Source organism: Haliotis asinina, chromosome 8 (genome assembly GCF_037392515.1).
Source record: "Haliotis asinina isolate JCU_RB_2024 chromosome 8, JCU_Hal_asi_v2, whole genome shotgun sequence".
In the NCBI taxonomy this organism is placed as follows: domain Eukaryota; kingdom Metazoa; phylum Mollusca; class Gastropoda; order Lepetellida; family Haliotidae; genus Haliotis; species Haliotis asinina.
This window is the reverse complement of record NC_090287.1, coordinates 21,771,008-21,798,701: the sequence shown is the minus strand read 5'-3', so window position 1 is coordinate 21,798,701 and position 27,694 is coordinate 21,771,008. Positions and strand designations below refer to the sequence as shown.

Sequence of the window (27,694 nt, the reverse complement as noted above, 5' to 3'; positions counted from 1 at the left end):
CCTCAAGGCTAGTGGAGATGAGGACAAATGAGATTTTGTCTCCTACGATTATTATGGCAGCCATGCCTGCTTGTAGTAGTTCTATAAGGTTAACTCATTGAGATTCCACGCTGCCGTTTAACATGGATACCTCCCTCAGGTATGTTGTTCGGACATCTTTTTGTCCACTCGCCAGGTGGGGTAGCAGCAAGCACAGATCATCTTTTACGTCTTTACGGGCGATGCTGCAGTGGATCGAACCAGCGACATTCCTCTCTCCCGCCACTACACCAGCAGCGGTCATGATGATGTTGGTGGCCTAGGAAAGGGCCGAGGCGCTACTTCTTTGGTAAACCCCCTATCACATGGATTCGAACGCACAATCACAGGCCTCAGACACACATGAGAGGAATTTCGGGGTATCGAATTGGGACGCCCTAAACCACTGGCCTATCTGCGTCCCAAACATTGTCTTGACACAGTTCATCGGTGTGATAGTGGGGTGTTACTGGGCAGACGCACGACATGAATTCGCCAGTCTGTTAGCTCGCTTGCTATCCTAACCTGTTAGAATTCCGATTTATGCGGATGCATCGGTTCTTCTGTTAGGTGTTACTTCAGAAGCGACATGGTCATGTCGACATGGTACAGAAACGCCACATCGTTTACACAAAGGAATTATTATCTTTTCCAGTTGTTGGTGCGCTTGTTCGTCAAAGATGTTCCTTGTTTTAGTCTCCAAAGTTTCATGTGAAGCTTACCCATAGTCGGCCACGATTTGACGGCTCCTGTACACATTCCGCTGACTTTTTGTTTCGTTATGTTTGAGAGGCATACTTCAAGGAAACAGTGTGTTCTGGTTCCACAGTGAAGGAGGGAGGACAAGAGGACACCATGGCGGTATCACCCGCGGTAACCTGTTTTGAAAATTGACCCAGCAATGAAGTCTTTTCGATAGGATGCGCATGTTTCTAAAGGAGGACAGATTTCATCCAGTATTTAATTTGATTCCCATTTAAGGAAGAAGAAGCCCTTCTTTCAGAGGTGAATCTTTCACGTAACGAGGTGTTAAGGATTAACCCGATATAGAAGCAAGGATCGTATCCACCATTGAATTATCTAAGATGAGAGGTGTAGCAAATGTGACGAAAACGGATTCGCAGCAGACGACATTTTCTCCTCATTTCTCCATGCATGAGCCGAAGGCCGTGTACTTGGGTCTAATCCTATTTCGTATGCCCCGGGGGCAGCGCTTGCCCCTCCCTCTTCATCAATTCTCACTGGCCCATTGTCGGGGAATTCTTTAGCCCTTTCTCCATGGGTGATATCTTGGGGGCACCCAACTTCGTCAGTTTTAGAGACACGATTCCACTGTTTATACGTCAAATTACTCCCACTCTTCACTCGGCTCAAAATGTTTGATTTTCGCCATGCTATAATACGATCCCATTAAATCTCGATTTGTCGAGTAAAGGCTTGTGTCTCGGTCCAGTGGGATAGAATAACATCCCTCTTTTCTAAAAGAACGCTGTCCCTCATTCCTTATTGTAACACTCTATATGGATATAATCTTTTCTTGCCTTTTGAAAGCGACTATTGGCCGATTGAAAGAAATCTAATATGTTTCATAAATCGGCCATGAATTGCATCTCGTGTATTGTGAATCTCAATCGGGGGCTGCTTGTTACCGGTTAGCGAGGCGGGTTAATTTAGAACAATTTGACACCCAAATTTCATTAAACAAGCTACTGGCACCAAGATGAAGATAGCCATAGGCTGTTACAGCTGTGTCGCTGTTGAATTATTTCTGAAGAAAATATGTATCTTTTCATATGAGGTAAAACGACGAACTTGCTTTCCCTGAGGCAGAATCCGAGACCCACACGTGCGAGAGAGAGACTAATTGGTAAGCTATAGTTCATGCGTTGGTGAATTACACTGAATTCGTGCAGGTGTGTCGAAGATGGCGCTTTAAAAGTTTTCAGACAAATAAACAGGTAAAGAAACTTCGTTTGGGGTCGGTGTGATATTATCTATTTCGGGATTAGATGATTGAGATTGGTGGAGCAAATCAAATACAATTTATTTGATAGTAGGCGATACGTTGATGAGATTTAGGCTTTCGCATCAGATACAACCCTGCGGCATATGGGACCAAAAAATGGATGGGTAAGTTTAAATGTTTGCTTTTGGTTATTGAGTTATCAATGGAGTTTCAATTTCAATTAATCGCTTGACGTTACCGGTATAGTCTTTAACTTGCTCCCCACTAGGAACAACCGATTCTCTTTGCAATAATATGCTGTCGCTGTCGCATGAGACGGCTTGCGTGACATCTCCTTACCTGACGGTCACAAATGACACAAATTGGTGGAGATTTAGGAACAGGATCGCGAAGATCATTGTGTGGCATGTATGTTGTTAACAGAAGGTAGATGCCTGTGGACATGGATACTGTGCAACGTAACGTGACGGGTACCCGCTAGGCTGACCCAAAACAGATGATGATGATGATGATGATGATGATGATGATGATCGCGATTGTTACCCGCCTCAATGTCACACAAATCCGCTTGTTGACCATGGTTTTCATTGTAATACAAACTTTACTGTGATATATTTTTGTATTTGACGCTCTGGAGGGTTGTCCGTATTTTGTATTCTATCATTGCACTCATTGCTACGAGGAAGCACCTGGTTGGAAATGCAAACAATCCCAAGCACAGGTGCTAGGCGGCACCTTGGAACGTAACAGCGTCGAATATATCACAAAGATAATGCTGCATGTATTAATAATTTAGACACCCTTCATAATGTCATGTATAAATTAATGTCCATAATTGCCGTTTTTGCATGTCATCATTGAATATAAGACGTAAATGAATTGACAATTCAAACACGTGTATGGCTTTTTATGTTTTATGCGGAGACATTGACAACAGTATTACACTCTATGGATGGAAACATGGATGTATGCGGTGCATGGGAGATAACTCTTGATTTGGAAGGAAATTGCTCACCGCGATCAATACGAAACCAAATAAAGCGTGTATCTGCGAGGTGTAGGCTATTATGTCTGCATATATCCGCGGTGTGGGGATCTGAATACAACGTCTAGTTTAATAACGACGCTATAATAATATTTGGAGCATAAAATTTAATTGTACAGTGGAAGCTGTGTAAACCGGCACTCATTGGGGTTGAAGGAATAATCCGGTTAGGACAAGGTGCTGGATTATAGAGCTGATGAATTGGGCTGAGATTGTATGCCGGTATTGACAACTTACCAGACTGGGCAAATGCCGGTTTTGACAGTTTCCACTGTATCTATAATTTGTAACGAAATCGTAATTTCGTTGAGTATGGTCTTTTTTTCATTAGATGATGCTTTTTTTTTCATTAGTTTGTCTCTCCTCTGTTCACAACTTCAGCACTAATTTTTATATGACGGCACTCACAAGATCGTTTCACTTAATAACCTAGTTTTTCTTCTACAATTTGCGTCAGAATTACTTTAAGGCCATTGTACAAATTAACATTGGTTATTTTCTGCACCACACTCAGCAATATTCCAACTATATGACGACCATCAGTAAATACCAATCAATCCAGTGACTGACATCATGAACAACATTTTAAGCGACTGGGGTACAATGAGATGCATCAATTAAGTCAGCGAGTCTGCACATCCGATCCTGACCGTCGGTTCTTACGATTGGGTTAACTGGATTTTTCCTATTCTGCCTACACCTTTATTCTGTCTGTCATCGGACTGTCTGAACTACAGGCTGTCCTCATAAAGAAGCAGCATCGAGGTTGGCGTCAAACAAGTACACAGTGGGAATTGTTGAGATTGTCGTATCAAAAGGAGAGTTTAAGATTGTAAGAGTAGTCTCCCTTATATGAGATTTTGCTGATTTTACGTGCTCATCTTTTCGGAAGAACTGGCTCTATTGCCTTCATTCTCTTCCCACAGTGGTTACCTGTCATAAACGTAGGAAGATATGGTATGTAAGGCTAAAGGAAAAAGTGAAATGTTTCTCGGACATCGCCGCGTCGCTTTTATTTGTGCGCGTAGCAATTTTTTATTGTCATTTAAAACATATATCCCCCATCATCGAATGATTATAAGAACAAGCGTGACTGAATCTACAACTCATTAACACGTACTAAACTTTCCAAGCTGCATTTTTGAGAGAGAGAAAAAAGGTGTTCCTCCCTCGTCACCCTTTTTCCATCCCACCACCCTGTCACTTCTGAAAAGCATGTGCCCGAGAAACATTTGTTTATTTATACAGCCTAATCTCTGTGGGAAGAGAATGAGTCGACTTATGAGCGATGTTGTTAATTTATCTGCAATGTAGCTAAGAGATGGAGTGAGAACCTATCACATATATTCATGACATTCCTAATAAATTTAACCCGCGCAGCCCGATCGTAATTTCTTCTCCCCGTCAAAGTGACACCAAATAGCTAATAACTAAAAACAGACACATAACAATACCACGAACCAAATTATGATCACAGTTTATGCAACATCCTTCATCGTTTGATGTGCAACAACAGAGTAATACTAACATTTAATATAACACTCACTGACCCAAATCTACACATATACACGTGCTCCCTCGTCATAACAATTGATTTTCAGTAACCCATAGATGTCTTAAGTGGCGTCTAACGAGATCAGACTTGATGACTTGGGTTGCTCATGTACTCGTATCCCAATTGTATAGATCCACGCTGATGATTACAGGATTGTCTGGTCCAGAACTGCTTATTTTCAAATTGCTGCCATATTGCTGGAATATTGCTGAGTGTGGCGTTAAATAACAAAACAACCATCCCATCGGTTGACATGGAATTGTACCGTATACACTTTCGTGATATGCCATTAACCAGCTTAACTGCACCCACAAATATTATGTCTCTATATATTTACATTATATACAGACACACCACTGTCCGCGATGACGGTTACAACGCTGGCTATTTGTGAAGACATCTTGCCTGTATGGGACCTAGTCAGTTGCCACATCTGACTGTAGGGGAATCTTCCCGGGAGGAGTGCTGGAGTCCGGCGGTGACTGGGGCGGGTACGGTGGATACCACTGAAACTATTTGAATACGGTATCATTTACACGATTTCATTATGTGCATAGGTTTGAGAAGATGAGGCTACATTTCCATCATGGCAAAGTAGCAAAGGTACAGGTAGTTAGTCTGATTGTATCCACTGTCTGAATTTCATACCTTTCCAACCATGAAATAACGCCATTAACTGAACGATTACCCCACAAAGAATTCGTACATAATTCTATTCAGAGTACGTAATTTTTACAACCCAAAGTATAAATTATCCAGAAATGAATTATCCAATCCAAAGAAGTGAACAGTAGCGATATAGTTTGGTATATTATCCCGATACTCAGTACATATACTGAAATAATGAAACTGATGCATGTTAAGTGTAAGTCTCCCTTTCTCTTGAACCCATTTCTGTTCTGTAATGCTTAAGCCCAAAAGGACGCAGGTCTAGCTTAGGATTTTTGTCATATGTTCCTCGGGGCTCTTTTTCAATGTAAAATAATTTAATTTCTTTCTACCAAAGTTATATACATTCAGAGACTTCGTGAGAATCTACCTCCTCACCCCCACCCTCACTCACCAGCTACCACCTTGCCCTAAAGGGTATCTACTTACAGCAGCTCCTACGCTAGATGTGTCCTCTAGCGTATGTCCAGGAGTGTAAGGTGGAGGACTAGGAGAAGATTCTGTCTTGTATTTCTTGGGATAAACAGAGCTGTTGCTTCTCTTCACCTTGGTGCTGTCCGAATACGATTATAATATACCATTAAAGTATTGGATATTCCATTTTGTGGGCATACCACAAGCCCATGCCAGTGTATATGAGAAAATGTAATATAAATTATATAAATGAAACATTTCCAAAGGAATAGAATTAGTTTCTCACGTTTTCCATTAATTTCGTTTCATCATCTGTTTCCTCCTTGGCTTCATCACTTTCATTTCATCAATCTTGAAAATCCGATATCCCCTACTTTTTTGGAATGGTATATGATCATGTTAGATGTGGTTCAGCCTATGTCCATCCCTAATATGATGGAGGGATACTCACATGTTTTCCGCTTGTAGTACTAGTATCTGATACCCAGATGTTATACTAGTATCTGATACCCACATGTTATACTAGTATCTGCTACCCACATGTTATGCTAGTATCTGCTACCCACATGTTATACTAGTATCTGCTACCCAGATGTTATACTAGTATCTGATACCCACATGTTATACTAGTATCTGCTACCCACATGTTATGCTAGTATCTGCTACCCACATGTTATACTAGTATCTGATACCCACATGTTATACTAGTATCTGATACCCACATGTTATACTAGTATCTGATACCCACATGTTATACTAGTATCTGATACCCACATGTTATACTAGTATCTGATACCCACATGTTATACTAGTATCTGATACCCACATGTTATACTAGTATCTGATGCACACGCTATACTATTTGTTGCAGACCCAAGAAGGTCTGGGGTAAAATAGGCTTTCAACAACCCAAGCTTGCCAGAAAAGTTGACTCTGCTAGTCGAAAGAGGCGACTAACGGGATCGGGTGGTCAGGCTCGCTGACTTGGTTGACACATGTCATCGGTTCCCAGTTGCGCAGACCGATGCTCATGTTGTTGGTCACTGGATTGTCTGGCCCAGACTTGATTATTTACAGACCGCCACCATATAGCTGGAATATTGCTGAGTCGAACTATAGCAGATTTGCTATCAAACGTTTGTTATTACCGTTTGACCTTGAAAGCCACCACAACCACCACGACGATCAGCACCAGAGCAGACAGTGTAGGAAGCACAATAACCAGCGTGATATTTGGGGAATCTGTAAACCAAACAAGTCACCATCTTCACAAAGTATATTCAGGTATTTCTTACCACGTGGTGGTTACACTATAACGTACATTAACTGACAGATACTTAAAAACAAAATGGACGACTAAATAATATTTTATTCTTTTGGACTTTCACTAATATTTGGAGAAAGACGAAATATTTCCCGGGCTTACCATTTGCAGCAGAATCAGGAGCAGGATGGTCATCATCTTAAACAAATTGACGAACAAGGAACTAAGTACATGCCTCTTTTGAGTAGCGTTAACATCAATGTTATCTGAGAAGAAAGCCATCAACATCTTGATACCTAAATGAACGTACTGCATATTGTATCACTCTGGCAGATTTTTGCAGATGTTTGCACCATGTCTATCGAATCCACGAATCCTTTTGCTGAACCTACATATTATTTTCACATACCGGTACTGCAGTCACTAGCCGATGTTGCTCCTAGACCCGGAGTTGTCGTTCCTGACGGACATGGTCTACACATGATGCTGGCAGGATGGTCTTGGTAGGAACCTTTCCCACACAGAATACATACGTTGTTGTCCTCTCTTGTTCCAGCAGGACATTCACCTATAGAGTACAATATCCGTATAACTTCACTGGATTGGAAAACTGCAGCATAAATCATAGCAATTTACTTGAGTTGCTTTGCTCAACAGTTTCCCTCGTAAACGCGTCACTCAAAAAGTAGGGGTTATTGGCTTTACAAGACTGATCAAATGCAAATGACGAAGCCAAGGAGGAAACAGATGATGAAGAGAAATGAAGGGACCATGTGTTCCATTCCTTTGGAAATGATTCATCTGCATGGATATATATTACATTTTCTCATATGCATTGTCACTAACTGGTGGTATGCAAAATGGAATAAAGTCTACGCAAAGGCCGTGCGTCAGACTTTCGACTAAAGACACTGGAAGTGTACAGTGATGCCTACGTATACTCTTTAGTCACATCCTACCACAAAGCCCAGCAGCATCTGTAGGAACAGTTCCGGGTGGGCAGTTGATATCCACTGCCGTGGTTCCACTGCTGGGATCTGCCCTGTATGTCTTGCCTCCCAGGTTCACTGTGAATATAGTATTGCTGTTGTTGACCAGCTGCTGGGCGGATATCTCGAACGTGGTGACATCAGTGAAGTATGTCTTCAGCTGTCCGGAACCTGTAGCGTTCAAGAGACGAGGACACGGGAAGGTGGACATATCAACATATCAGTGTGGGGAAAGGTTGATGCAGGTTTTGGTTGGATACGTAAACCAAGGGTGATAGTTCGGGCTAATTTGGAGTTTGATCGACAAGCATACGATACTGGCACTCGATTGTCCATAAACAGAGCCTGGTATCTGGATTAGATCAAAAATTATTGTAAAGCACGAGATGTCTCTTGAGGGTCGGATTATCTGTGTGGCTGAAATTAACTTGCCGACCTTAAACCGTTTACATAATACATATATACCTTCCCGTTGATTGTTTGCACAAAGGATTGTATCATTTATTTTGTTCTTTGGACATATGAAACGTGAAGATGAACCAAGACGCAAATATTAGATGTAGTTTAAGAGAAGACATCTTTGAAGGCCATCAGTTACCGATTATGCTATAATTCTGCTATTGAAAGTTCCAAAGGTCGGAATATTTACTTACGCGATTTATCTCTGAATACAAGCGATATGTTCATGGGATTATGACTGTCGGTGTTTGACGTCATCACAATGGCCACAGGGGCACCAGTGGAACGCTTTCTTCTGGCAGTGCCAGGACAGAAGTCAACTCGAATCTGGCATGAGTTGTCCTGCGTGCAGTTCAGAATGTTTGTCTTGGCAAGGAGCTGTGTTGTCAGAGAGGACCTGATTTGTTCACTGCCGTCACAGGTTAGAGATGGGTACTCCATCTGGTGTTGGAAGGTGAAGCCACGGGCACTCGATACAGCTAAAACCGAACATAACAGTGAGAGAGTGAGTTTAGTTGGACGCCGTCTTTAGAAATGTTCTCTCGATATCACGACGGGGGTATGTGATTCATGTAACTTAGATCCCTGAGTGATTACATTATTTGATATTTAACATAACACTGACATAGACCTGAAATATCTTTGGTAATTACAACTATACTGAACAGCAAAGGAAGCGCACACCTGGCTTTTTGTCAAGTTGGTAGACATACACGTGCACACATACTTTTACGAGATTTCATTTTTTAAAATTGCATTTCTTTTGCTGTTCAGCATATTACACACATTGTACCAATATCACGCTAAACTTTGCTTTCATGAATAATCGAACACAATAAATAGATATTATATTTTTCCAGTTTTAGAATCATGTCGTGTGATTAAACATATATGAAACAAATACAAAAAAGTATTTCTTAAAGTAATAGGTTAAAAGTAAATGGTACGAATTTACACTGTCAGTGATTAGTTTAGTATCCTTATGAATCCATGTGATTATGTTTGAACTTTAAACTCTAACGACGGCTTTCCGACTAAAACGTTCGTTGAAGACTATCGATAAGTTCTGATGACACACAAACCGGAACAGACTGGCAGCCTTGCAAGGGGGTTGTCCTCTGTTTGATGGGTCCACATGTAGTTGGTCTTCCTTCCACACTCGTACAATGGCAGCACCGGCTTGATGAACATCAGATCATCTCGACACGAAATGGTGCACTGGATCAGGTCGATAGTCGTGTTGCAGTGAGTCTGGACACCGTATGACCTCAGCAGGTGGCTACAAGCTGAAACACCTTTGCATCTTGTACTAGGGTATCAGATATAAGGGGATCTTGTTTAGTATTTGCAATTTCTGAACCGTGATAATGGCACAGACAATGAGTATCTGTGACCAGTGTCAGATTCAGGACCTAATGGTTAGCAACAATATCCTGAGCAAATGATTTTGGACAAACGTTTTACAATTCTGCTTCAGGTGATATTTAAGGAAAAACCCACTTTTATAAACAGTATTCGGTGCTATTTCCCAACTATGATGGATGGTTTGTAAGATGGTTCCTTGAACTTGAGAGAGTCAGAGAAACAAGTTAAAACTCGGTATGGAGGAATTCTGAAAATATCCTGTGGCCGATTGAACGTTTATAGTTACGTGTTTACCTGGGCACTCTAGTGCATTACACTTTTCGGACAAGGTGTCATTTCCTGCACACGGTTTCCCATCCGGGTCAGGTGGGGGACTGTTACACTTCCGGTTCCGCGTCATCACTCCTCCCCCACAGGTCACGCTACATTCACCCCAGTCGGACCATAAACTCCACCCACCGTTAACTTAAAACAGAAAAAGGTTAATACATTATATAACTCATAAACAGGTTTCGTCCTCCGAATTGGACAGTTGAAATTGACTTAATGTCAAACATGTTATCACCTGTTTAACTAATCAACTATCAATTTTCTAAATTGCATAAAAAAGTAGGGTGTCTCCTGGAATGGCGCAAAGAAAAATTGCAGTGAAAAGTAACGCAGAGTAATATATATTTATCCGGTAAGAACAGAAGAATAGGTTGTTGAAATGTTAAATACATTCAGGAAAATAATCATAGTATTGTTTTACAGTACTCAGTGGGGAGTACATATTTTCCGTACCTATAACCTCTTCACATAGCTGTCCCCGATACCCCTGGCTGCAGACGCACGTGTAGCTGGAGTAGCTGTTGACACACCTGGCCCCGTGTTGACAGCTGTGATGTAGACAGTGGTCAGGCGCTACCTCACACTGTCGTCCAGAGTACCCATGTGCACAGTCACATCTGTATCTGCCCACCTCGTTCACACAGGTGTGGTTGCCACATGGACTCGATAGACATTCATTAACAGCTACAGAAGAAGAGATTCATCATAATCATCATCATCATCATCATCATCAAGGTCGTCGTCGTCATCATCATTATCATCACTTTCCATTGTCATAAGGCTTTTGTGTCATACTATCTTTTATCACTAACTTTTAAACGAAAAGCGATCAGTATAGAGTGCACTGCCCTGTTCCTAAAACGTTTTATGTTCGAAAAAGTGTGATATACGCGCACACACATATACATGTATGGGTATATGTGAGGGTATCACGTTGAGGCCCAAACGGGACGACATGTGCAATGACAATGCCATTGTTCTCTTACAATCACATGTGCTGGGTACAGTTAATCCCTCGGAGTTGACTTCTATGGAAGAGTCGGGTACATGGACGCCACACCCGGAACTGACTTCTCCCACCTCACTTCCGGTCAAAATCCGTCCAATAATGTTGAGGCTACTGATGGTAACTAGATAGTGAACAAATATTAAAAACAAAATTACTACCACGTGAGTGTCCGTTTACTTTCATCATAGTGAAGATAACTTTACGGGTTATCTGTTGTTTAAGGAACAGTATAGTTATCTGGAAGCGGCGAATGATGACGAGAACATTCCAACAAACGACTAGTATTATCAGAAATACAATTCAAGGAATGTCCATAACATTACTGCCTTAAAATAAATAGGTATGCGTCCTGGGCAGTTTTGCCTTTTTTCGCGACTTCGGAAGAATGTCTTAAAACAATAAAAACACGAATAAAAACATGTCGTGCAGAATGCAGAATAATCTGACCTTTTGTGTTGGAGATCAGTGAGACAGTACTTCCGTTTAAGACCACTGGTGAAGCAATTCTGGAAAGAACTTTCGTGAAAGCCTGTTTGCCGTTAGCAAAAACTGTGATCTTTTTCGTGCTTGAGTCAGCTGTTGTTACGATATGCATCCAGTCATTTTCCGTCACAGACAGACCTGAATCCACTGAGCCACTGAAACATGCCAGTGTTTGTTTATTTGAACAGACTTTCTGTGCTGTTGAACTGAAAGTGACATCCATCTCATGCACAGTTTGGTAGTTTGGCTTTGCCGCTGAGTTGGTGTCCTAAGAACATATGAACAGGAGGCAACCAAAGGGAACAGGGAATGGGGAATGCTCATGTATCAGACAGACTCTTTACAGAGTGCAGTATTGCTAAGTGCAATGTAGAACAAGTCATTGACACATTATAATTGACGAGAGTGACAAAGATGACTGCATATTCTAAAAACACCAGCCTCTCCTTTTTTTGTTTATAACGTACAAAGACAACTAAACCCGGCGTTAAGTTTAATGAACTCATGACATTAAATCTCACTGAGTGATATCTTACCTTCCTATTCCAACCGTAATTGTATCCGCTATGTTGACATTGAAGTTTTCACCACCATGCCAGTCGGAAATCTTCACCTTCGAGCTACCATTTCCATGTATCCTTATCCAGAAATACATCGATAGGGACATAAAATCACCCCTAATTGCTCCAAAATCGCCTAAAGTAGATTTGTTCACAGAGATATCGAAATCTGTAAAAAAAAATGGATGTATACATAACAGCAAAAGTTCCATGGTGTCATGGCAGTCATTACGTCAGAGGTGCTGATATTCGCTGTTCCGTTTCCATCTGTTGATTTGAAACTCTGCTACGTCAGAAAGTACACTCGTGGCTTGTCAGTAAGCACCCAAGGCCTGCATCAGTTCTGGTTATCATCCCCAAAGCGCGTTGGCATGTAACTGAAACGTTTTGCTAAAACGAGTCACTTTCCTCATCTCAGATTGTTTTATGTGGAAATGTTTCTCCATCTTACCAACCGGAAGTTGTCTCTTCAAAGACGAGATCAACCCAACTACCTTATATGATTGTATGTAAAAATATGCACTTACCTACACAAAGTTTAATGTTGTTTGAACCCCGATTCATTGTCGACTGGCCAGTTGGACATGATTTACATGTTGTCATACCACGAATGTCTTGATAGGTCCCAACAGGACAGGGGTTACATGGTAATAGACCGGACCCAGAAGACCGCCCTGCTTGACACATAGCTGCAGAACAAATACACACTATAAAGATATACCAAGTCTTAGTGCCTGCATGCACTGACGTATTTAATTCAGATCAACAGAATCTCAGGAAGGTGATGAAATATATTTGCTGCATATAATACCTCCTCATTTACCTGTTTCTATAATTACTGAAGAGTTTGATCTATGAATAACACCTTCATCAGGAGCAAAATCGTTCATTAGGTATCAAGCATTTAATATGAAAATCAGTTAGAAATGCACACAGTGCAGTGATGACACAAGGCGTTGGCACAACTGTGACAATTGCATTTATCTGTCAGATGTTACAGAGAAGTACGTGAAGCAAATGTTAGCAAATGTGTTGTTTGGAGTAAATCATTTATCAATCTATTGCATAAAAAGGGTATCACATAAACATCAAAATGTCAACCCACCTATACAGTCTTCCTTCTTTCTGCTGCCTGTGGACTTAGTAGAAAAACCATCTGGGCACCTCAAACATGTTGACGCAAAACCACTGTCTTGGTATGACCCTAAGGGACAGTCAGCGCAATCGTTGGAGGTTTCGTTGAACATCGTTCCAGATGGACAACCGGCTGTTGGAAATTGAAATCACATACACAATTGAGGAAATGAAAATTCAGTGACGACAGATAGCTGTAAAATGTAATCAAGACTTTAAGATCACTGTCTTGTGTGTTTACCATGTTGTACAAGACATGCGCATCACCTTGTTGACACATTGTTGATTAACATGCGCGTGGTTCCCTGGATATTACCCACCATTCCTGCTCATGAACTCTCTCAAGAAGGGACAGGAGGCTGCAGGATCTCTGATATATTGTCTTCACCCGTGAAAACTTCTGCAAATGCCCCAGTGCGGATATGTCAGTGGACTAATCAGGACAGCCTAATGTCTATAGTCCTTCACCGGTGACAACCTGTCACCTCGCAGTTCAGACTTTGCCGCCTTGTGATAAGCTGGGTCCAGGTCCTCAAAGGAATCGTAGCACTACGACTGTCGTAATTCTATGTTAAAGTAGGGGAGTTGCTGTCCACTTACTAAATCTATAAGGTCTGGTTTGATTTATTATTTCAAGCGTTTAACTTATCATTTGGACGCAGAGCATTTAATACTAATGTGCAGATCATTACATGTTTATAGGTGATTAAAGGGCAGATAATTGTAGGTGCCGTGTCACATGTTTCGAAGGCCTCGCATGGTCGTCAGGTTCATATGCGTCTTCACGACAGCGCATATAAAACGGTAAGTAAACATCGTGAACTGGTGTGTTTGCAATGATTTGGCAATTTTAATTTTAAATAAATGAAAACTGTGCTATCCGTAATACGTTACGACTAAGTTACGTACTGTTGTAAATATTTGACAAAAAGTCAATTTTGGGCTATCTGGCATATTTCATACATCGCTATTCTGCCAATCTAAAACCAGTTTAAGGAATCTGAATTTCAAGTAATATCCCAATATTGCAAATAAAACACTAAACACTTACCACACGAAGCAGTGCTATAATTTGGTATCATGCCCTTTCCACAGAGAAAATTTGGAATGCCAGGGGCGTAGGAATCGTCCTGCAGCTCTAGCCCTGGAACTCCAACATCGAGGCTTTTAGACTTAACAGCCTTATTTATTGCAACCTTGATTCTGTCGAATGAAGCTTTGCATGACTTGACGTCAACGCTGGAGTTATGACCGCTCTCCTTGTATGGCAGTTCGACGTTAAATTCAACAATGACGTTGACTTTCGCGGCACGTTTACGTCGAGATGTTTTACCGCATTTCACGCTGACGAACTCGGCCTTACAGTCCGGGACAGTTCCGCCACATTCTTCCTTGAACAAAGGGTTGGCCTGGAGCATCTTGATGAAGTTCTCCTTAATCTGTTGGTTGGCTGTGGCATCAGGACAGTCACCGCTGTAGTAATACAGCTCGGATGGCATCATCATGGATCCAGGGCGTCGCTTCACTAAATAATGATAAATGGTCTTATCGAGAATTTGTCCACGAATTACGTAATGTATCGGAACATTTAAATTGTTTTATTTCACTTTGTTGCTTACACGTCATACAGGATCTGATGTCCGAAGACCATTATCGAATTTTAAGGCTTTCTTTCCCACTTCATTCGTGAATTCGATAAGTAATTAAAGCATTAAAACCTGAAAAATGCTTTTCAACCAGATGCAGAAATGACAGAATATTACTTATATATATTCTAATCAATTACTCTCAGCAACATAAAACAATGAAGTTCATTTTCACATACCAGTACAATCCTGAATGTTATCACTGGGGCGCCACATTCCGTCTGATTCTCCACAAACATATTGAGCAGGCACAGACCTCGGCACATCGAACTTGTCATTACACTGCATCTGGCACATCTTCCCATGATTCCAGCGATCACATGCTAGAGCTCCATTTAGTGGTTCCCTGAGGTCCGGACATTTGTTAACTGAAGGAAAACAAACGATGAAGGGACTGATTCAAAGGACAATTTAAAACCAGATGTATATCTCACAATTTCAAAGCACACTCGTGATACGAAAGCAGCAGAGAATCTATCCCGATGCTTAACTGGTGGACCGCAACAATATCTACCGATTTTCAGCTTTCATTAGAATGTATTCATACATTCTCATATCACCCTGTATCCAAAATGTTTGGATCTAGTTCGGCATGTTCATTGTCGAAACATACATACAAGAAATTTGCCATAAACTGTTATTATGAGTTCTAACACAGGGTTTACCTGCTAGTAGACCAGCAAATATCCAAATATCTGTATTCGAGTTACTCACTTTTACAGTAGGGTTCCAGAGTATCAGCTGGCCATGTCCAGTGAACCCTTGGGGGCGTTCCAGAACCAGGTCTTTCATCGCACAAAATCCTGCTTGAACCCTCCAGTGGGTAACCCGACTTGCAGGACATTGTGCAGGTGTCCCCATAGGTCATGCCATCCGAACATGAGTACAACAGAAGATCTCTTCCAGACTTGTCTAAGTTGGGGTCGTCACAAACCAGAGCTGAAGGATAATGGAAACGTTCAAAAACTGGAAGTCCAAGCAAATTTGTTGCAGATATTTCAAATTAGATTGTGTTATTAATTCACAGTTTAATATCTGCTTGCTCTCTAACAGTCTTAAGTAAAATGTGCTAGGAATTTGTAACCGTTTCATATATTTGTCATCAGTATTGTTGACGATATTTTGACGACAATTTTATTCACTCACTCACTCACTCAATTTTCCATAACAGACTGGCTTTGGTAAAAAAAACCCCAACATTATGATGAATGCCATTTTCCAGAAAAGTTTGACATTTCCAAACACACACTATCTGCACGTTAGCTGCGAATATGACTATGATTGAAACACCTCTTTAAAGAATCAGCGCAGATCTTTTCTGGAAATGATAACATGCCCTTAACCATGTCATTAGAAGGAATTATCATTTCGTTTATGAGGTATGTACTCACTCTTGATGTTAACTGTGAAGCTACAAGATGCTGTGTTTCCGTCTTGATCAGTAGCAACAACGCGGACAGGGGTTCGACCAGGAGGGAAGGCATACCCAGAAGACGGAGTGCTCTTGACTGTTGGAGTCACTCCAGAGTTGTCCTTGGTTGCTGGGTCTGTCCAGTTGACCAACCTTGCGTCGCCCTTTTTATCAGCATACTTTTCAACGTCAGTGGGACAACCATCTACAAACTCTGGTGGTGTAGTATCTAAACACATCAAGTAATAACTTAATTGTTTGTGCATATATTGGGCGACTTTCATGACGCACAGTAAAGGATACATGCTCTTATAGGGAAATCTAAGAGGCCACTATTTTCAGTCATTTATAGCCGTAGTTCTGTTCATGTATTTTGACTAAACTACATTGCGCGTGGTCAGTTAATTATATGTGCGGTATCAATATACTCCGTGATCCTGATCATTTTTATGAGAACTATTGAATACATATCGAATTATATATTCCTTGCGTTGAGTACAACTAAAGTTCCGCGGAAAACAAAACAATATTATTTGCAATATATAAGCGTCTACACTGAGCAAAACTGTGGGTATTATATATACCTATGCATTTTCCAGGTGGTGAGAACTCTCCCTTCTTGTTGCAAATGATCATTGGTGGTCCTTCAATTGAAAAACCCTTATTGCAGGACACTGTACACAAAGTCTTGTATGTTGGCGGATTCCCCATGCAATAGACATTTCCGTTTGTGACATGTGGTATTGTCAGACACTCCTTTTCTGGAAGATACCAGTACATCTTACTTACATATATGTATCCATTTGTCACATGTGGTATTGTCGGACACTCCTTTTTCTGGAAGATACCAGTACATCTTACTTATATGTATCCTGCTTCGGCCATTTGCAATTTGCCTCTAACCCTTGCTATCCATAAATCTCAGTAGGAAAACAGCTGAAACTAGCCACCACTTTGGGGTTCAGTTCCCTCGATTTTTCTCTTGCTTCAGTTGAACACGAAAGACAGCCATAATCAACTTGAACCAGCACAAGAACTACATAAGCTATGGAGAACTCTCATCTCAGACAAATAGACTATAAATGTAAAGACACCTGCATCTGTAACTGTTCCTCTCTTGTTCCTCTTGCTTGTAGAAACCAATGAAACAACCAACGAAGATGACATGACTGCTGGTGCCGAGAGTTGGTTACTTCTTCGACTAGGATGAAGGTACGCCATACCATCACATGTTGCTACACATGTGTGTACTAAAATGTACAGATCGATCCCCCAATATTTCTACAAAGTCCTTTGGTGGCGTGAGCATGTTGATCGGTAACTAAGATCATATTTTCATCTATAAGAGTCTGATAGGAATACACAACACACGAATAGCAACAATTAAAGAATGATCATAAGGACTATGCCACTATAGCCTTCAAGTAATGATTGTTATGATCGTATGAACCAGTAATGGCGGCCACATTTATACTGACATCTCAACCTCATACTGGCAATCAAGCATTCAGTTCTCAGCGTTAAAATCCTCAGCTTTCATTGAGGAATTCGCCCTCCACCCGCCTTGCGCTAATATTGAACATGACTCTCAATCTCGATCTTTGCTTCCAAAACGGACCCAAAAGGTTTGATATGGTGCCCTTTGCAGGCGATACCAGCCCAGGGATAGTGAGTCCTAGCATTGTCATGCACAAATAGCAGACCAATAGGATGGTTATCAAATTGTGCATTCGGTTAATTAATTGCTTAATTAATGCCCAGGCGCATATGATAACCTATCGAATCGTTATGTTAGATAGTTTCTAAATGTTTGGGATTTACAGCTAACCTGTACACTTGAAAGCAGCACTCCATTTCTCCTCGTCACAGACTGACTCAGCCGCACCAACTGTCTCGTAGCCCTCATCACAGTATAGCTTACACGTGGAACCAGAGATCTCTCTCTTGTCGCACTCCACTCGCCCTGTACTCGGCCAGTGGATCGGAGAACATCGTTGCACTGGATTTTTAATAAATTACAATCAATAAAAAGACGTTTTGATTTAATACACGTCAAATAGAAAGATTTGGACGAAGCCAAAGAAGACCAAATGCATGTGCTAAAATGTACTTTTTTCGTTCATGAATGATTTGTGGACACATTCTACTCACTATCAGAATGATCACTCACACTTACTTTAAAAACATCCAGTAAATTATGTATTAGAGTGAGCAAACCTTTTACAGTGAATTGTATGCTACAAGATGCAGTAAGTCCTCCTTGGTCCTCGGTCTTGTATTGTATGAAATGGGTGCCTTCGTCAAACACACTTCCAGGATCTTTTCCCATTATAAGTTCCACTCTTTGAGTCATGAAATGTTAAGAGGGTTTAAGTTATGAATTACAGATTCAAATACAAATGTAGCAGATGGGGCACGGGTGGTCCTGATATTGCTAAGCCAAGTTCGGGGCCTGTGGTGCATGTTCCAGCACCTAAAAACTCTTCTGATCTACACGGATGTTTAGAGGTATCAAGATTGGAGCTGCGAGAGGACAAGACAAACGACTGTACAGAATCAATATCTGCAGCAAAAAACATGAGTTTTCGCCTTTGATGGATTTACATCATCAGTCAACACTCAATAGCCCACGTGAATGTCACCAAGTATATAAACTCTACACATTGTCATACACTTCGAATGTGACTATCGTTTAGGCGTCTTCTGCCTACCCTTTGCTGCCATCCTCTGGGTCTGTAGCGGTAGGTGTAGGCCACGTCACATGTGCTGTCGTCGCACCCGCCTCTGCTGTCACGTCACTCACTTGTGGGCAGGTGATCGTTGGGGGTGTGTTCGGTGGTGGACTTTCTGTCGTGAAACATCGTAATGGATAACGTTTGATGTTTCCTTAAGTCTGGCGTGGTGGCTAGTGATAAGCCTTCTATGTACAATCGTAAACATATTGACAAAGAGAAAGGTTGCGAGTGGACAGTGGTACGGTTATTATGTATAAGTCATATAATGTTAACTAAATGGGGAAAAAACATGCAGTTATCTTAAATATATCTGGAAACTGTGTATATACGTTTACAAATCGGCAAAATATATTAGTACTGAGATCAAAGACAACAAAGCCTTAAGAAAATTAACAGAAGCTTACTTTCGCAAACAAACATGCAGACCACATCTGCTATTCCTTTTATAAGTCCAGTTACGGCTCCCATTATTGGCGCTACATACTCGATTTGACGTTTGTGTCTGGTTATAGCGGTGTGTTCCCGGACGTCGTATACTGAAATAATGCATCACACATTTATTATTACCAGGCAAACTCCGCCATATGGCAACCAGACAAATTATTTGTATTTCGTAATATATAATTACCGTTTTTGTCTCAACATTCTGTTTAGTCAGTTTGTTTTTCACAGTTTCATTATTAACGTTTAGTTACGAACTTCCTATGAATATTTAGGGACATAGTGAAATCACCGTGTGTCCAGGTGGTGTCTTCGTTACATATCATGACTCGCATGGTTCCTGAAAATCTACATTTGGTTCCTGGAAGAACCCTCTTGATAACGTTGTCCGTTTTCGGGAATACATCCGTGTCACAAGACCCATCAAACTGCTCAGGCAACCAGCATCCAGTGCGTGTAGTCTGTGTAATCAAAAACAGACAGATCCAATTTAGCTCACAAATTTTTCCTCATGAGGGCGACACCGGTTAGAGTGTAACAAAATGATCGTTTGTATTCAAAGGTTCCATTAATTAAGAAATTATGAATCGTAATATGTATGGCAGGTTCAGAATATACATTATGCCTCTGTTATTACGTTTTACGATTTCCGTAATTCACCTCCTAAGGTCAAATGGCCAGCAAGGACATATCATACCTGAGTGATATTCGTATGAATCAAGATGATCACAGTTACTACAACGGCAGGCATGAAAAGCGATGTACCTGCCATTACTGCCCTGCAAAAAACAAAATCATGTAGGTAGGCAAAACAGTCGGAAGATATTTTGCAGAATGAGTGCCTGCGTGAATAACATAGGTGGCAAAGAGTGTGATTGAGTGATCAAGTGAGTTGCGTGTGTGAGTGTTTGATTGAGTGACTCAGTAGGAGGGGTAGAGAGGAAGCAAGAAGTATTTATAGTATTAACGGCGGTTAATACGCTAACTATAATGCTCATCAATTCACAGTAACACATATTTATTGTCATCCATATAATATAAAAGAATGTCAGTCGACATTCCTTCATTACGAACAACAAAATTATGCAATGGCATATAAGCTTAGCTACCAATTACACTGAATCGTGACATGCCCGCATGCATGTGTCTGGTTTGTTTGGTTGTTGTTTAACGCCATGGAGCGTGAGAAAATAGAACGAAGTTTCTCATGATGAAAAACAATAAAATTCATCCAAATTAGATCACATATTTCATGAAATCCTATCGTTTTTAAAACGTCAGCAGTAGAATGTGCTTACCGTATTCTTCAGTGATCATGCGTGGTATGTGTGAGAGCAGCGCAGATATATACCTGTAGGATTTGACTGCTTGCCAGTTCTTATCAGGTAACCTCCCACTGATTTGCATAGGTTTAGGAAAACACCTGTGATAAGGTACAATCAAATCAGGGACTGACTGATGTCTTCACCTTACATCAATTTTAGTACAGGTGTAATACCTAACACCATTTGCTTTGAAAAAGTTCCATCAATTTGACTACATAGGCGTAGCAGACAAGATAATACGAACTACCGTTACGAGTTTGCACAAACCAAACGTTCATTGCAGGTGTAACCATGCTGTGGTTGATCTTGGTCACCATCATTCCTATCGCTGCATGCCAGAGAACCGACAAATGGGACAGTTGTGGATGCCACTGGGACACATGGGAGGCCTGGTCAAAGTGCTCCAGTAGATGTTATGGCACCCAGATACGTACGAGGAAGGTATGGAACTACAACACGCCAGAATGTGAAGGATTTGAAGCATGCGATGGAGGCAGAGGTGGTTATGTCAGACGGGACTGCAACAAAGACTGTGATGCAGGTTACTATAATGGATATGGATGTTCCTGTCCTGTGGGGAGATCTGGAGAATGTTGTGATAGTAGTAAGTATTATCTCTTCGGTAAATGTCACAAAGATCCTCAAGAACGATGGTAAAGTGACTAACAAATTCATTATTTCGTGAAATGACTCAAAGGGTCGACCATTTCGCGTCTTTTTGTGTAATAACAATCAATATGCTTCAGTCACGTCATGTGTATATGGTGAGCAGGGTTTTTTAACTGTTAGTGACAATAAGTGATGTAGAAATTGTGATCGTAATTAAGTTATTAGGTGAAATTTCACGAAATGACTGATTTCAAAATCTGGCTGTAACATATAGACGAGGTAGGTTGTGCTTGTTTTGGTTTTGTTTTGTCCAACTGCGAAATATTCAAGCTTTATGACGACAGTCTGTAGATGGAGTCCGACAATCCAGTAACATGCAACACTAAGTCATCGATGCAGTTAGTCAATTCTTACGACAAGCATGGGTTGCTGAACAATTCGTTTATGTTTTTCTTTTGGCTCTCTTTGCAAAGCCTGAGTGTAATATGAAAGGAAGGAATACAAAGATTAAAGCATATGTTCATTGTACAGTTTTGTGACAGAAATGCGTAACTACAAAAGTACGAAAGGACGAAAACTGCAAACAAATGAATAGCATTCGTGCTGCGTAAAGTTTGACTCGTTCTCTTTTCAGTTGTGACCTGTGCCAGGCCAGCGTCCATTCTACACGGAAACGTACACGGGGGAAGGTTCCAGTATAATGACGTCATCACATACTCATGTGACATCAACTACAACCTGACTGGTCCCTACGAGAGAACCTGTATGGTTAATGGAGGCTGGAGTCGTTCTACACCTAGATGTCTCTGTATGTATGGCATTAAGCTGTGTTTCTAATTTTGAATACTGAGTGTAATTGAAAAACGATAATGAAACTGTGTGTACTTCATTATTTTCATTGATTGTTTCATTGTTTCATTGATTTCATTTGGGTGTTTCTTTGTTTAAAACATGCACTGGGCAACATTCCAACTAAATGACAACTTGAAAGTGTTCGAATCTGTTTTACATTAATGCAAAGTCCCAAGTGATTAGTGATGGATAACAGAATGCCCGATACATGTATATTTAGTGTGTTAGTTACTTGTTTAAACCCGGATCTCCGTCTTCAAAGTGCATTGAATTGTATTGCGTTGTAATCATTTATGATAATACACACTCCCGCTTTCGATATGTTGCATGGGCTTATCACCGAGTGTTCGTGTCTCTTCATATCTTATAAAATGCACCTCTCAAATATACCCTGGGCTGTTTCCAGTTGCTGAGTCGTGTAGGAGTGGCCCATGTCAGAATGGCGGCACATGTGTGAATGGTCTGGACAGGTACGACTGTGTCTGTGGAAGGGGCTGGAGTGGGAAAAACTGTGATGTGGGTAAGTAAGTTAAAAAAAACCTCATAAACCCGAACATTTAAACTGCATACAAAATGATTGCCGGTGTGGAAATGTTCATGTTCTTTTCAGATATACAAGCCCCAGTGGTTGACCAGTGTCCTTCTAGTGTCCATTTGACTACTTCATCTCGTGAGGTGACCTACACATGGTCAGTTCCAGTCTTCTCTGATCCCCATGGCAACCCGGTGATAACGTCCTCTGATTATGACAGTAACAACTTCACCTTCCCCTGGGGAGACTTCACCGTCCTCTACACAGCAGTGAAACCCAGCAACGGCCTTGAGACGAACTGCAGCTTTACAATCAGCGTCAGACGTAATGCCGTTTGTTAAATCGTTCGGACCCAAGTGGCACTGGTCATAGTTTTACATCATGTCAAAATCGCAAAGAAACTATCAACGACTGTGGCGTCCATCTTGCACAGGTTCCCGTAGGGAAGCCTAACAGTTAAAGCGTCCGAAGGCACTACCAACAATGATAATGTTATCAGTGTAATTATTACCTTAGGTCAATGTCCCTTCTCTTTCTTTTAATATTTTCCTTATCATGGGATATGAAATATGCAATGTATGTATTTATGTTCCGGGTACAGCCAAACCGTGTCCATCCATCGTTGCCCCGATCAACGGTTACGTCCTGTGTAACGGGTGGAGAGCAGACTATGGGCAGTACTGTCTTGTTGGGTGCAATACGAACTACTCTCTCCCACGCAGCTTTGACGCAAGACAGTGGATAGTGTGTGGCGCAAGTGGACACTGGACACCAGATTCTGTTCCACAACGATGCAAAGGTGAGTTATTTAATCTTTTTTCTTAGTATTTCACGACATATTTGTTTTGCTTATACTGTACCCTTGTACTTAAATCCGTTTTGCCTATGAAATGAGAACAGAGACTCGATTTATTGAGATTATTCAACTTGACATCGACAATTCATTGAAAACTGCAATGCTAGGAATCAAATAAATTATTTAAAATAGAGAACACAAGCAACAAATTATCGCACATAATTCTCCTCTTCCCTCCCCTTCATCCTCTTTCTCTCATTCCATCTATCCTCTCCTCCCAGAGAATCTGCAGTCATCCACCTTTTTGCACAAGTACTTACATATCACGTTTAAAGTTAATACGGTGACTTGCCATGCGGTTAACAATGCATATGTCCTGGAGCAAAAACACATTACGCTCTCTATTGGTAGGCAGTATGGTTTTAAAGCCTTTAACTAACATTGTGCATTATCCTGGACACTAGAAATGGGAATTTCTGTGTAGCTATCTTGGGAATCGAACCAGGGTCTTCGGCTTGACTATTTGATTGACTAGCAGATTGTGTTGTATTTGTTAAAGTATTATAAATGCATCTATATTACAGTTGGAGATGCAGCTGATACGGCTGTGTTGACGCCTGGAGTCTGTATCAGCGGTAGTCACAAGCGAAAGGAAGACTACATCCATGCTCTCAAACGGTCGTCTTTCAACTCTGTGTGCATTGACAACCCTACTATCTGCTCCCCTGACAATGTCAATGTTGTTTGTGGGGCATAGATGGTTGGCAGATGCGAATGTAAGAATCAGACAGGTTCACTTTCTGACTATTGTCATAGGGTACTGATGAAATAATTGCTAGAATCATAATTTTTTTTATCATTTGACAGTCGTGAACATAACTTATGTGGTTTAATTTTGCAAATAAAACAATTATTTTCTTGAACAGGAATTATTAGTGTGTTGTGTTGGTACTTTGATTTCACCACTTTGATTCACGCCGCTTGGATTATATGTGTTCTGAAAACCATAGCTCTTTATAAATGGTTATGCTTGTGACTATATGACACGTCCTTTGTCCCAGTTTCACCTTACCTAAGTCATTACGTACTTATGATGTGCTGGAATAAACAAAACAAGAAGCCATTACTTACATTTGGCCTGCTCACAAAAGCAAAACAACAAGTCATGACTAACCATTTAAAATACTGACATTAGCAATATCAGAACAAGCAGGGAGTCACCTTCCATCAGCTCCAGCTGATATTCCAACACCTCCGGACCTTGTTGCTTTCATTTCATATTTTCGCGGATCTTCCGCACATGCCCCTCTATTATAATGACGTTTTTACATTTACGCTTAGGGCACACCAGGTTTGCTCATTACAAGTAGGTAATATAAATTTTCAATATGCTGTTCTATCGTTCGACTCTCAAGAAACATCAGCAGACTTATGACGTTAAGGAAAGTCAGTTTTCAGGCTTCAAGTGACTACTCCTCGGGAGCATACAGCTCTACTCAAAATTGCAAGCATTGGTCAGTTTAAGTGACATGTTAAAAACAGAGTGCCTTCTAAGAGAACGACCCGGCCTGGTATGGACCAAGACAACCAGTCAGACAAAGGCTGCACAAATCAGCACGACTACCTTGTCCTCAGGTTCGACCTCACTGGAATTATACCTCTTCTCCACTTGTCGGAATAAAATCGATTTCCGTTCAATCGGTACCCATGGGGATACCTACTTCTTAGCGGATATTTCACCTTCGAATTTCACAAAGAGAAAGTCCAGCATATCGCTTATTCTGTACACTTCGAATGACATTTACTTTCTGGACATCGTGGAACTCTGAAGATAGGTATGAAGGTATATATTTGTTCACCATATTGCTTACTAAAGCCACATGAATCAAGGAATGAAGTTTTTCCTTAAGTTCGTAATGAGAGATTTTGAAATTTTGAAAACTCAAATGTTTTGACAGAACGGATCTCGGCCGTTTCTGAGGTTCTAAAAAATCTGTTGAGTTTTTGAAAAACGACATGGCATTAATTCCGCCTGTCTCAAAATTGTCTGTGAATATCGACAAAGTCCCTCTTTGATGAAAATAAAAATCATGGTTAATCTCTGAGACATGGATGTAGTGGTACGTTTGCTGGAATCACCAGTATATCTCCCCTTGTGTGGATTGTGATGTATAGTTCCAGCACAAAAGAAGTATGGGCATGTCTTCAGAGTTTGAGTCTTTTAACCACGAACTCAAAGATAGTCATGCAATCCTCCTTAGAAGTTATACGACCATAGTTTCAACATCCGTGGCATCAGAAAAGCTTTCTAAACGTTTTATGGCAGATGAGTGGAGTGCAAATTCAAAATTTGATGCATAAGTGACGAAAGATGATGTCTCTGATGCAATTCCCTACTTTGACGTGTAACATACCTTCCCGATCATTCGTTACTACTCGTCTCTTTCCGTGACCTACAAGAAGACTCGTACCCCTCTTGTACGCCATCATTGCCAGGAAACGTGGCAAACCAAGCAAATCGCGCGTAGTGAAACGCATTTCGAAACAACAATGGCGAGACCGTTAATTCCGAAACATAAGTCTCATTAACCTTTTCAGACGCTGACCTACTTTTCAGCCAGCAGAAGTGTAAATTGACACCAGAGACGACTCTGGATAAACTGCATCCCAATTCCTTGTTTCATAAGAAAATGGTATTTACAAATGAATTGTAATTTTAAACTTTAATAACACTGTCTTTCTATACTTTACGTCGAGGTTCAGGTAGCATACCCTAACTATGGAATCACAGACTGCCCATCTTTGGTGAGATCGTAAAATGATTCACAATGCGTCTGGCTCAATGGTTAAACGTGTTATGCATTTTGTGCGCGTATACGGCTTAGTTCTGTTTTGAGATTTCCACGATTTTAATGTTTCCGTTTGTCAGAGCTCGCTGTACGTCAGAACACGCTGTACGACAGAGCACGCTGTACGGCAGAACACGCTGTACGACGTGTTTGCTCGGAATAGAAGGCGCGTAGTGTTGCAATATACAACTGCGTAGATTTATCAGATCATACTGATTAAAATTTGTGCATCCAGTAAAATGACAGTGTCTAAGAGAAACCCCAAAAGAAACGAAATTTTAATATTTAAATTAGACAGGTCCCGGTGAAGGTGTATAGAATCGTGTTTGGAAATAATGAAAGGACTTTTTTAAATCTTCTATTTTAAGCAAAACATTTGTTGTCTTATAAGGTATATATTCTATTGCATGCCAATGGTATTGTACTAGGCGGACGTCCTGGTTCAAACGATTACTAGCTTATGAGAATAATTAAATACATTAAACGTCCCAAGTGATTTCATGTTGCTATCAGCATTGAAAAACGTGCGGTTCATGAACAAGTCACAGTCTAATCAAGGTATAATCTTTCACTGTGAGAACAGGTTTGATAATGCCGTTTGCTATTCCAAGATCGTCTGTAAAATCCATGCAGCTGGAGAGAAGCACGTAGCACCAACATGGTAAACATTCATATCAGGCCAACGGGTCGAATGGACCTGTTCCAGAATCATGGTCTTCAGCTTACAAAAAAATATCTAATAACAAAATTAACAGAAGCCGTACACAACGATATGTAGGCTGGGTTACCTTAGCCATTTCATGTACATGGCCCTGGACACACGCACGCACGCACGCACGCACGCACGCACATACTGATGAACGTTTCCAGTCATTTGCAATTATTTGGACCGCGACTTTGAACCCATGTCTGGTTTAACACCACGTGAAAAAAATCGTTTATGTTTGTAGATGTATAAAAGTCCGATGTTATGCAGTTCTTACACATTTGACACTTGTGGTAAGATAACACATTTAACCTAACATAACATATTGACAGTGGAGTATGTATCCATGGCTAGATACAGGACCGGGATGATATGGCTGTAACATTCAAGCAAAACCTCTATAACACTGGTAATAACATGTAAATAAGTGGGTTTCCATGACCCGAGTTTCCAGTTGAATTACAGAAGTCGGGTTATGGTACACTGATACGTGGTTGATACGTTTCAAGTATTTATTGCATCGTTTCAACAC

General features: G+C 40.9%; 2 protein-coding genes across 2 annotated transcripts; one reads left to right on the top strand and one right to left on the bottom strand.

Annotated features, from left to right (window-relative positions):
* Positions 1 to 2,884: 2,884 nt before the first annotated feature.
* LOC137294846 (sushi, von Willebrand factor type A, EGF and pentraxin domain-containing protein 1-like) lies at positions 2,885 to 19,498 on the bottom strand. Its single transcript, XM_067825974.1, has 24 exons — positions 19,457 to 19,498; positions 19,029 to 19,164; positions 18,535 to 18,659; positions 18,146 to 18,316; positions 16,902 to 17,078; positions 16,298 to 16,546; positions 15,621 to 15,845; positions 15,086 to 15,274; positions 14,312 to 14,785; positions 13,232 to 13,393; positions 12,654 to 12,815; positions 12,103 to 12,295; positions 11,531 to 11,721; positions 11,061 to 11,204; positions 10,528 to 10,758; positions 10,039 to 10,209; positions 9,462 to 9,665; positions 8,574 to 8,858; positions 7,891 to 8,091; positions 7,341 to 7,499; positions 7,094 to 7,129; positions 6,816 to 6,909; positions 5,683 to 5,806; positions 2,885 to 5,096 (listed from the first exon to the last, which is right to left on the bottom strand). Exons 1-24 carry the CDS (start codon positions 19,470 to 19,472, stop codon positions 5,001 to 5,003), a joined length of 4,215 nt encoding a protein of 1,404 aa, XP_067682075.1. The 5' UTR covers positions 19,473 to 19,498; the 3' UTR covers positions 2,885 to 5,000.
* Positions 19,499 to 20,909: 1,411 nt separating this feature from the next.
* Positions 20,910 to 24,536, top strand: LOC137294850 (sushi, nidogen and EGF-like domain-containing protein 1). The gene is made up of 6 exons (XM_067825985.1): positions 20,910 to 21,422; positions 22,062 to 22,235; positions 22,686 to 22,799; positions 22,890 to 23,135; positions 23,413 to 23,610; positions 24,192 to 24,536. The coding sequence occupies exons 1-6, from the start codon at positions 21,110 to 21,112 to the stop codon at positions 24,362 to 24,364; spliced, it is 1,218 nt and encodes a 405-aa protein (XP_067682086.1). The 5' UTR covers positions 20,910 to 21,109; the 3' UTR covers positions 24,365 to 24,536.
* Positions 24,537 to 27,694: the final 3,158 nt, after the last annotated feature.

Bases quoted from the DNA above. Each gene is read 5' to 3' on its own strand.
- LOC137294846 (XM_067825974.1), bottom strand. The intron at 12,296-12,653 runs GTAAGTGCATAT...TTTTTTTTACAG, and splicing joins CAACATTAAACTTTGTGTAG to ATTTCGATATCTCTGTGAAC. The intron at 5,807-6,815 runs GTAATAACAAAC...GTATTCGGACAG, and splicing joins GTGGCTTTCAAGGTCAAACG to CACCAAGGTGAAGAGAAGCA.
- LOC137294850 (XM_067825985.1), top strand. From the start codon at position 21,110: ATGCTGTGGTTGATCTTGGTCACCATCATTCCTATCGCTGCATGCCAG. The intron at 21,423-22,061 runs GTAAGTATTATC...TTCTCTTTTCAG, and splicing joins TGGAGAATGTTGTGATAGTA to TTGTGACCTGTGCCAGGCCA. The intron at 22,800-22,889 runs GTAAGTAAGTTA...TGTTCTTTTCAG, and splicing joins TGGGAAAAACTGTGATGTGG to ATATACAAGCCCCAGTGGTT.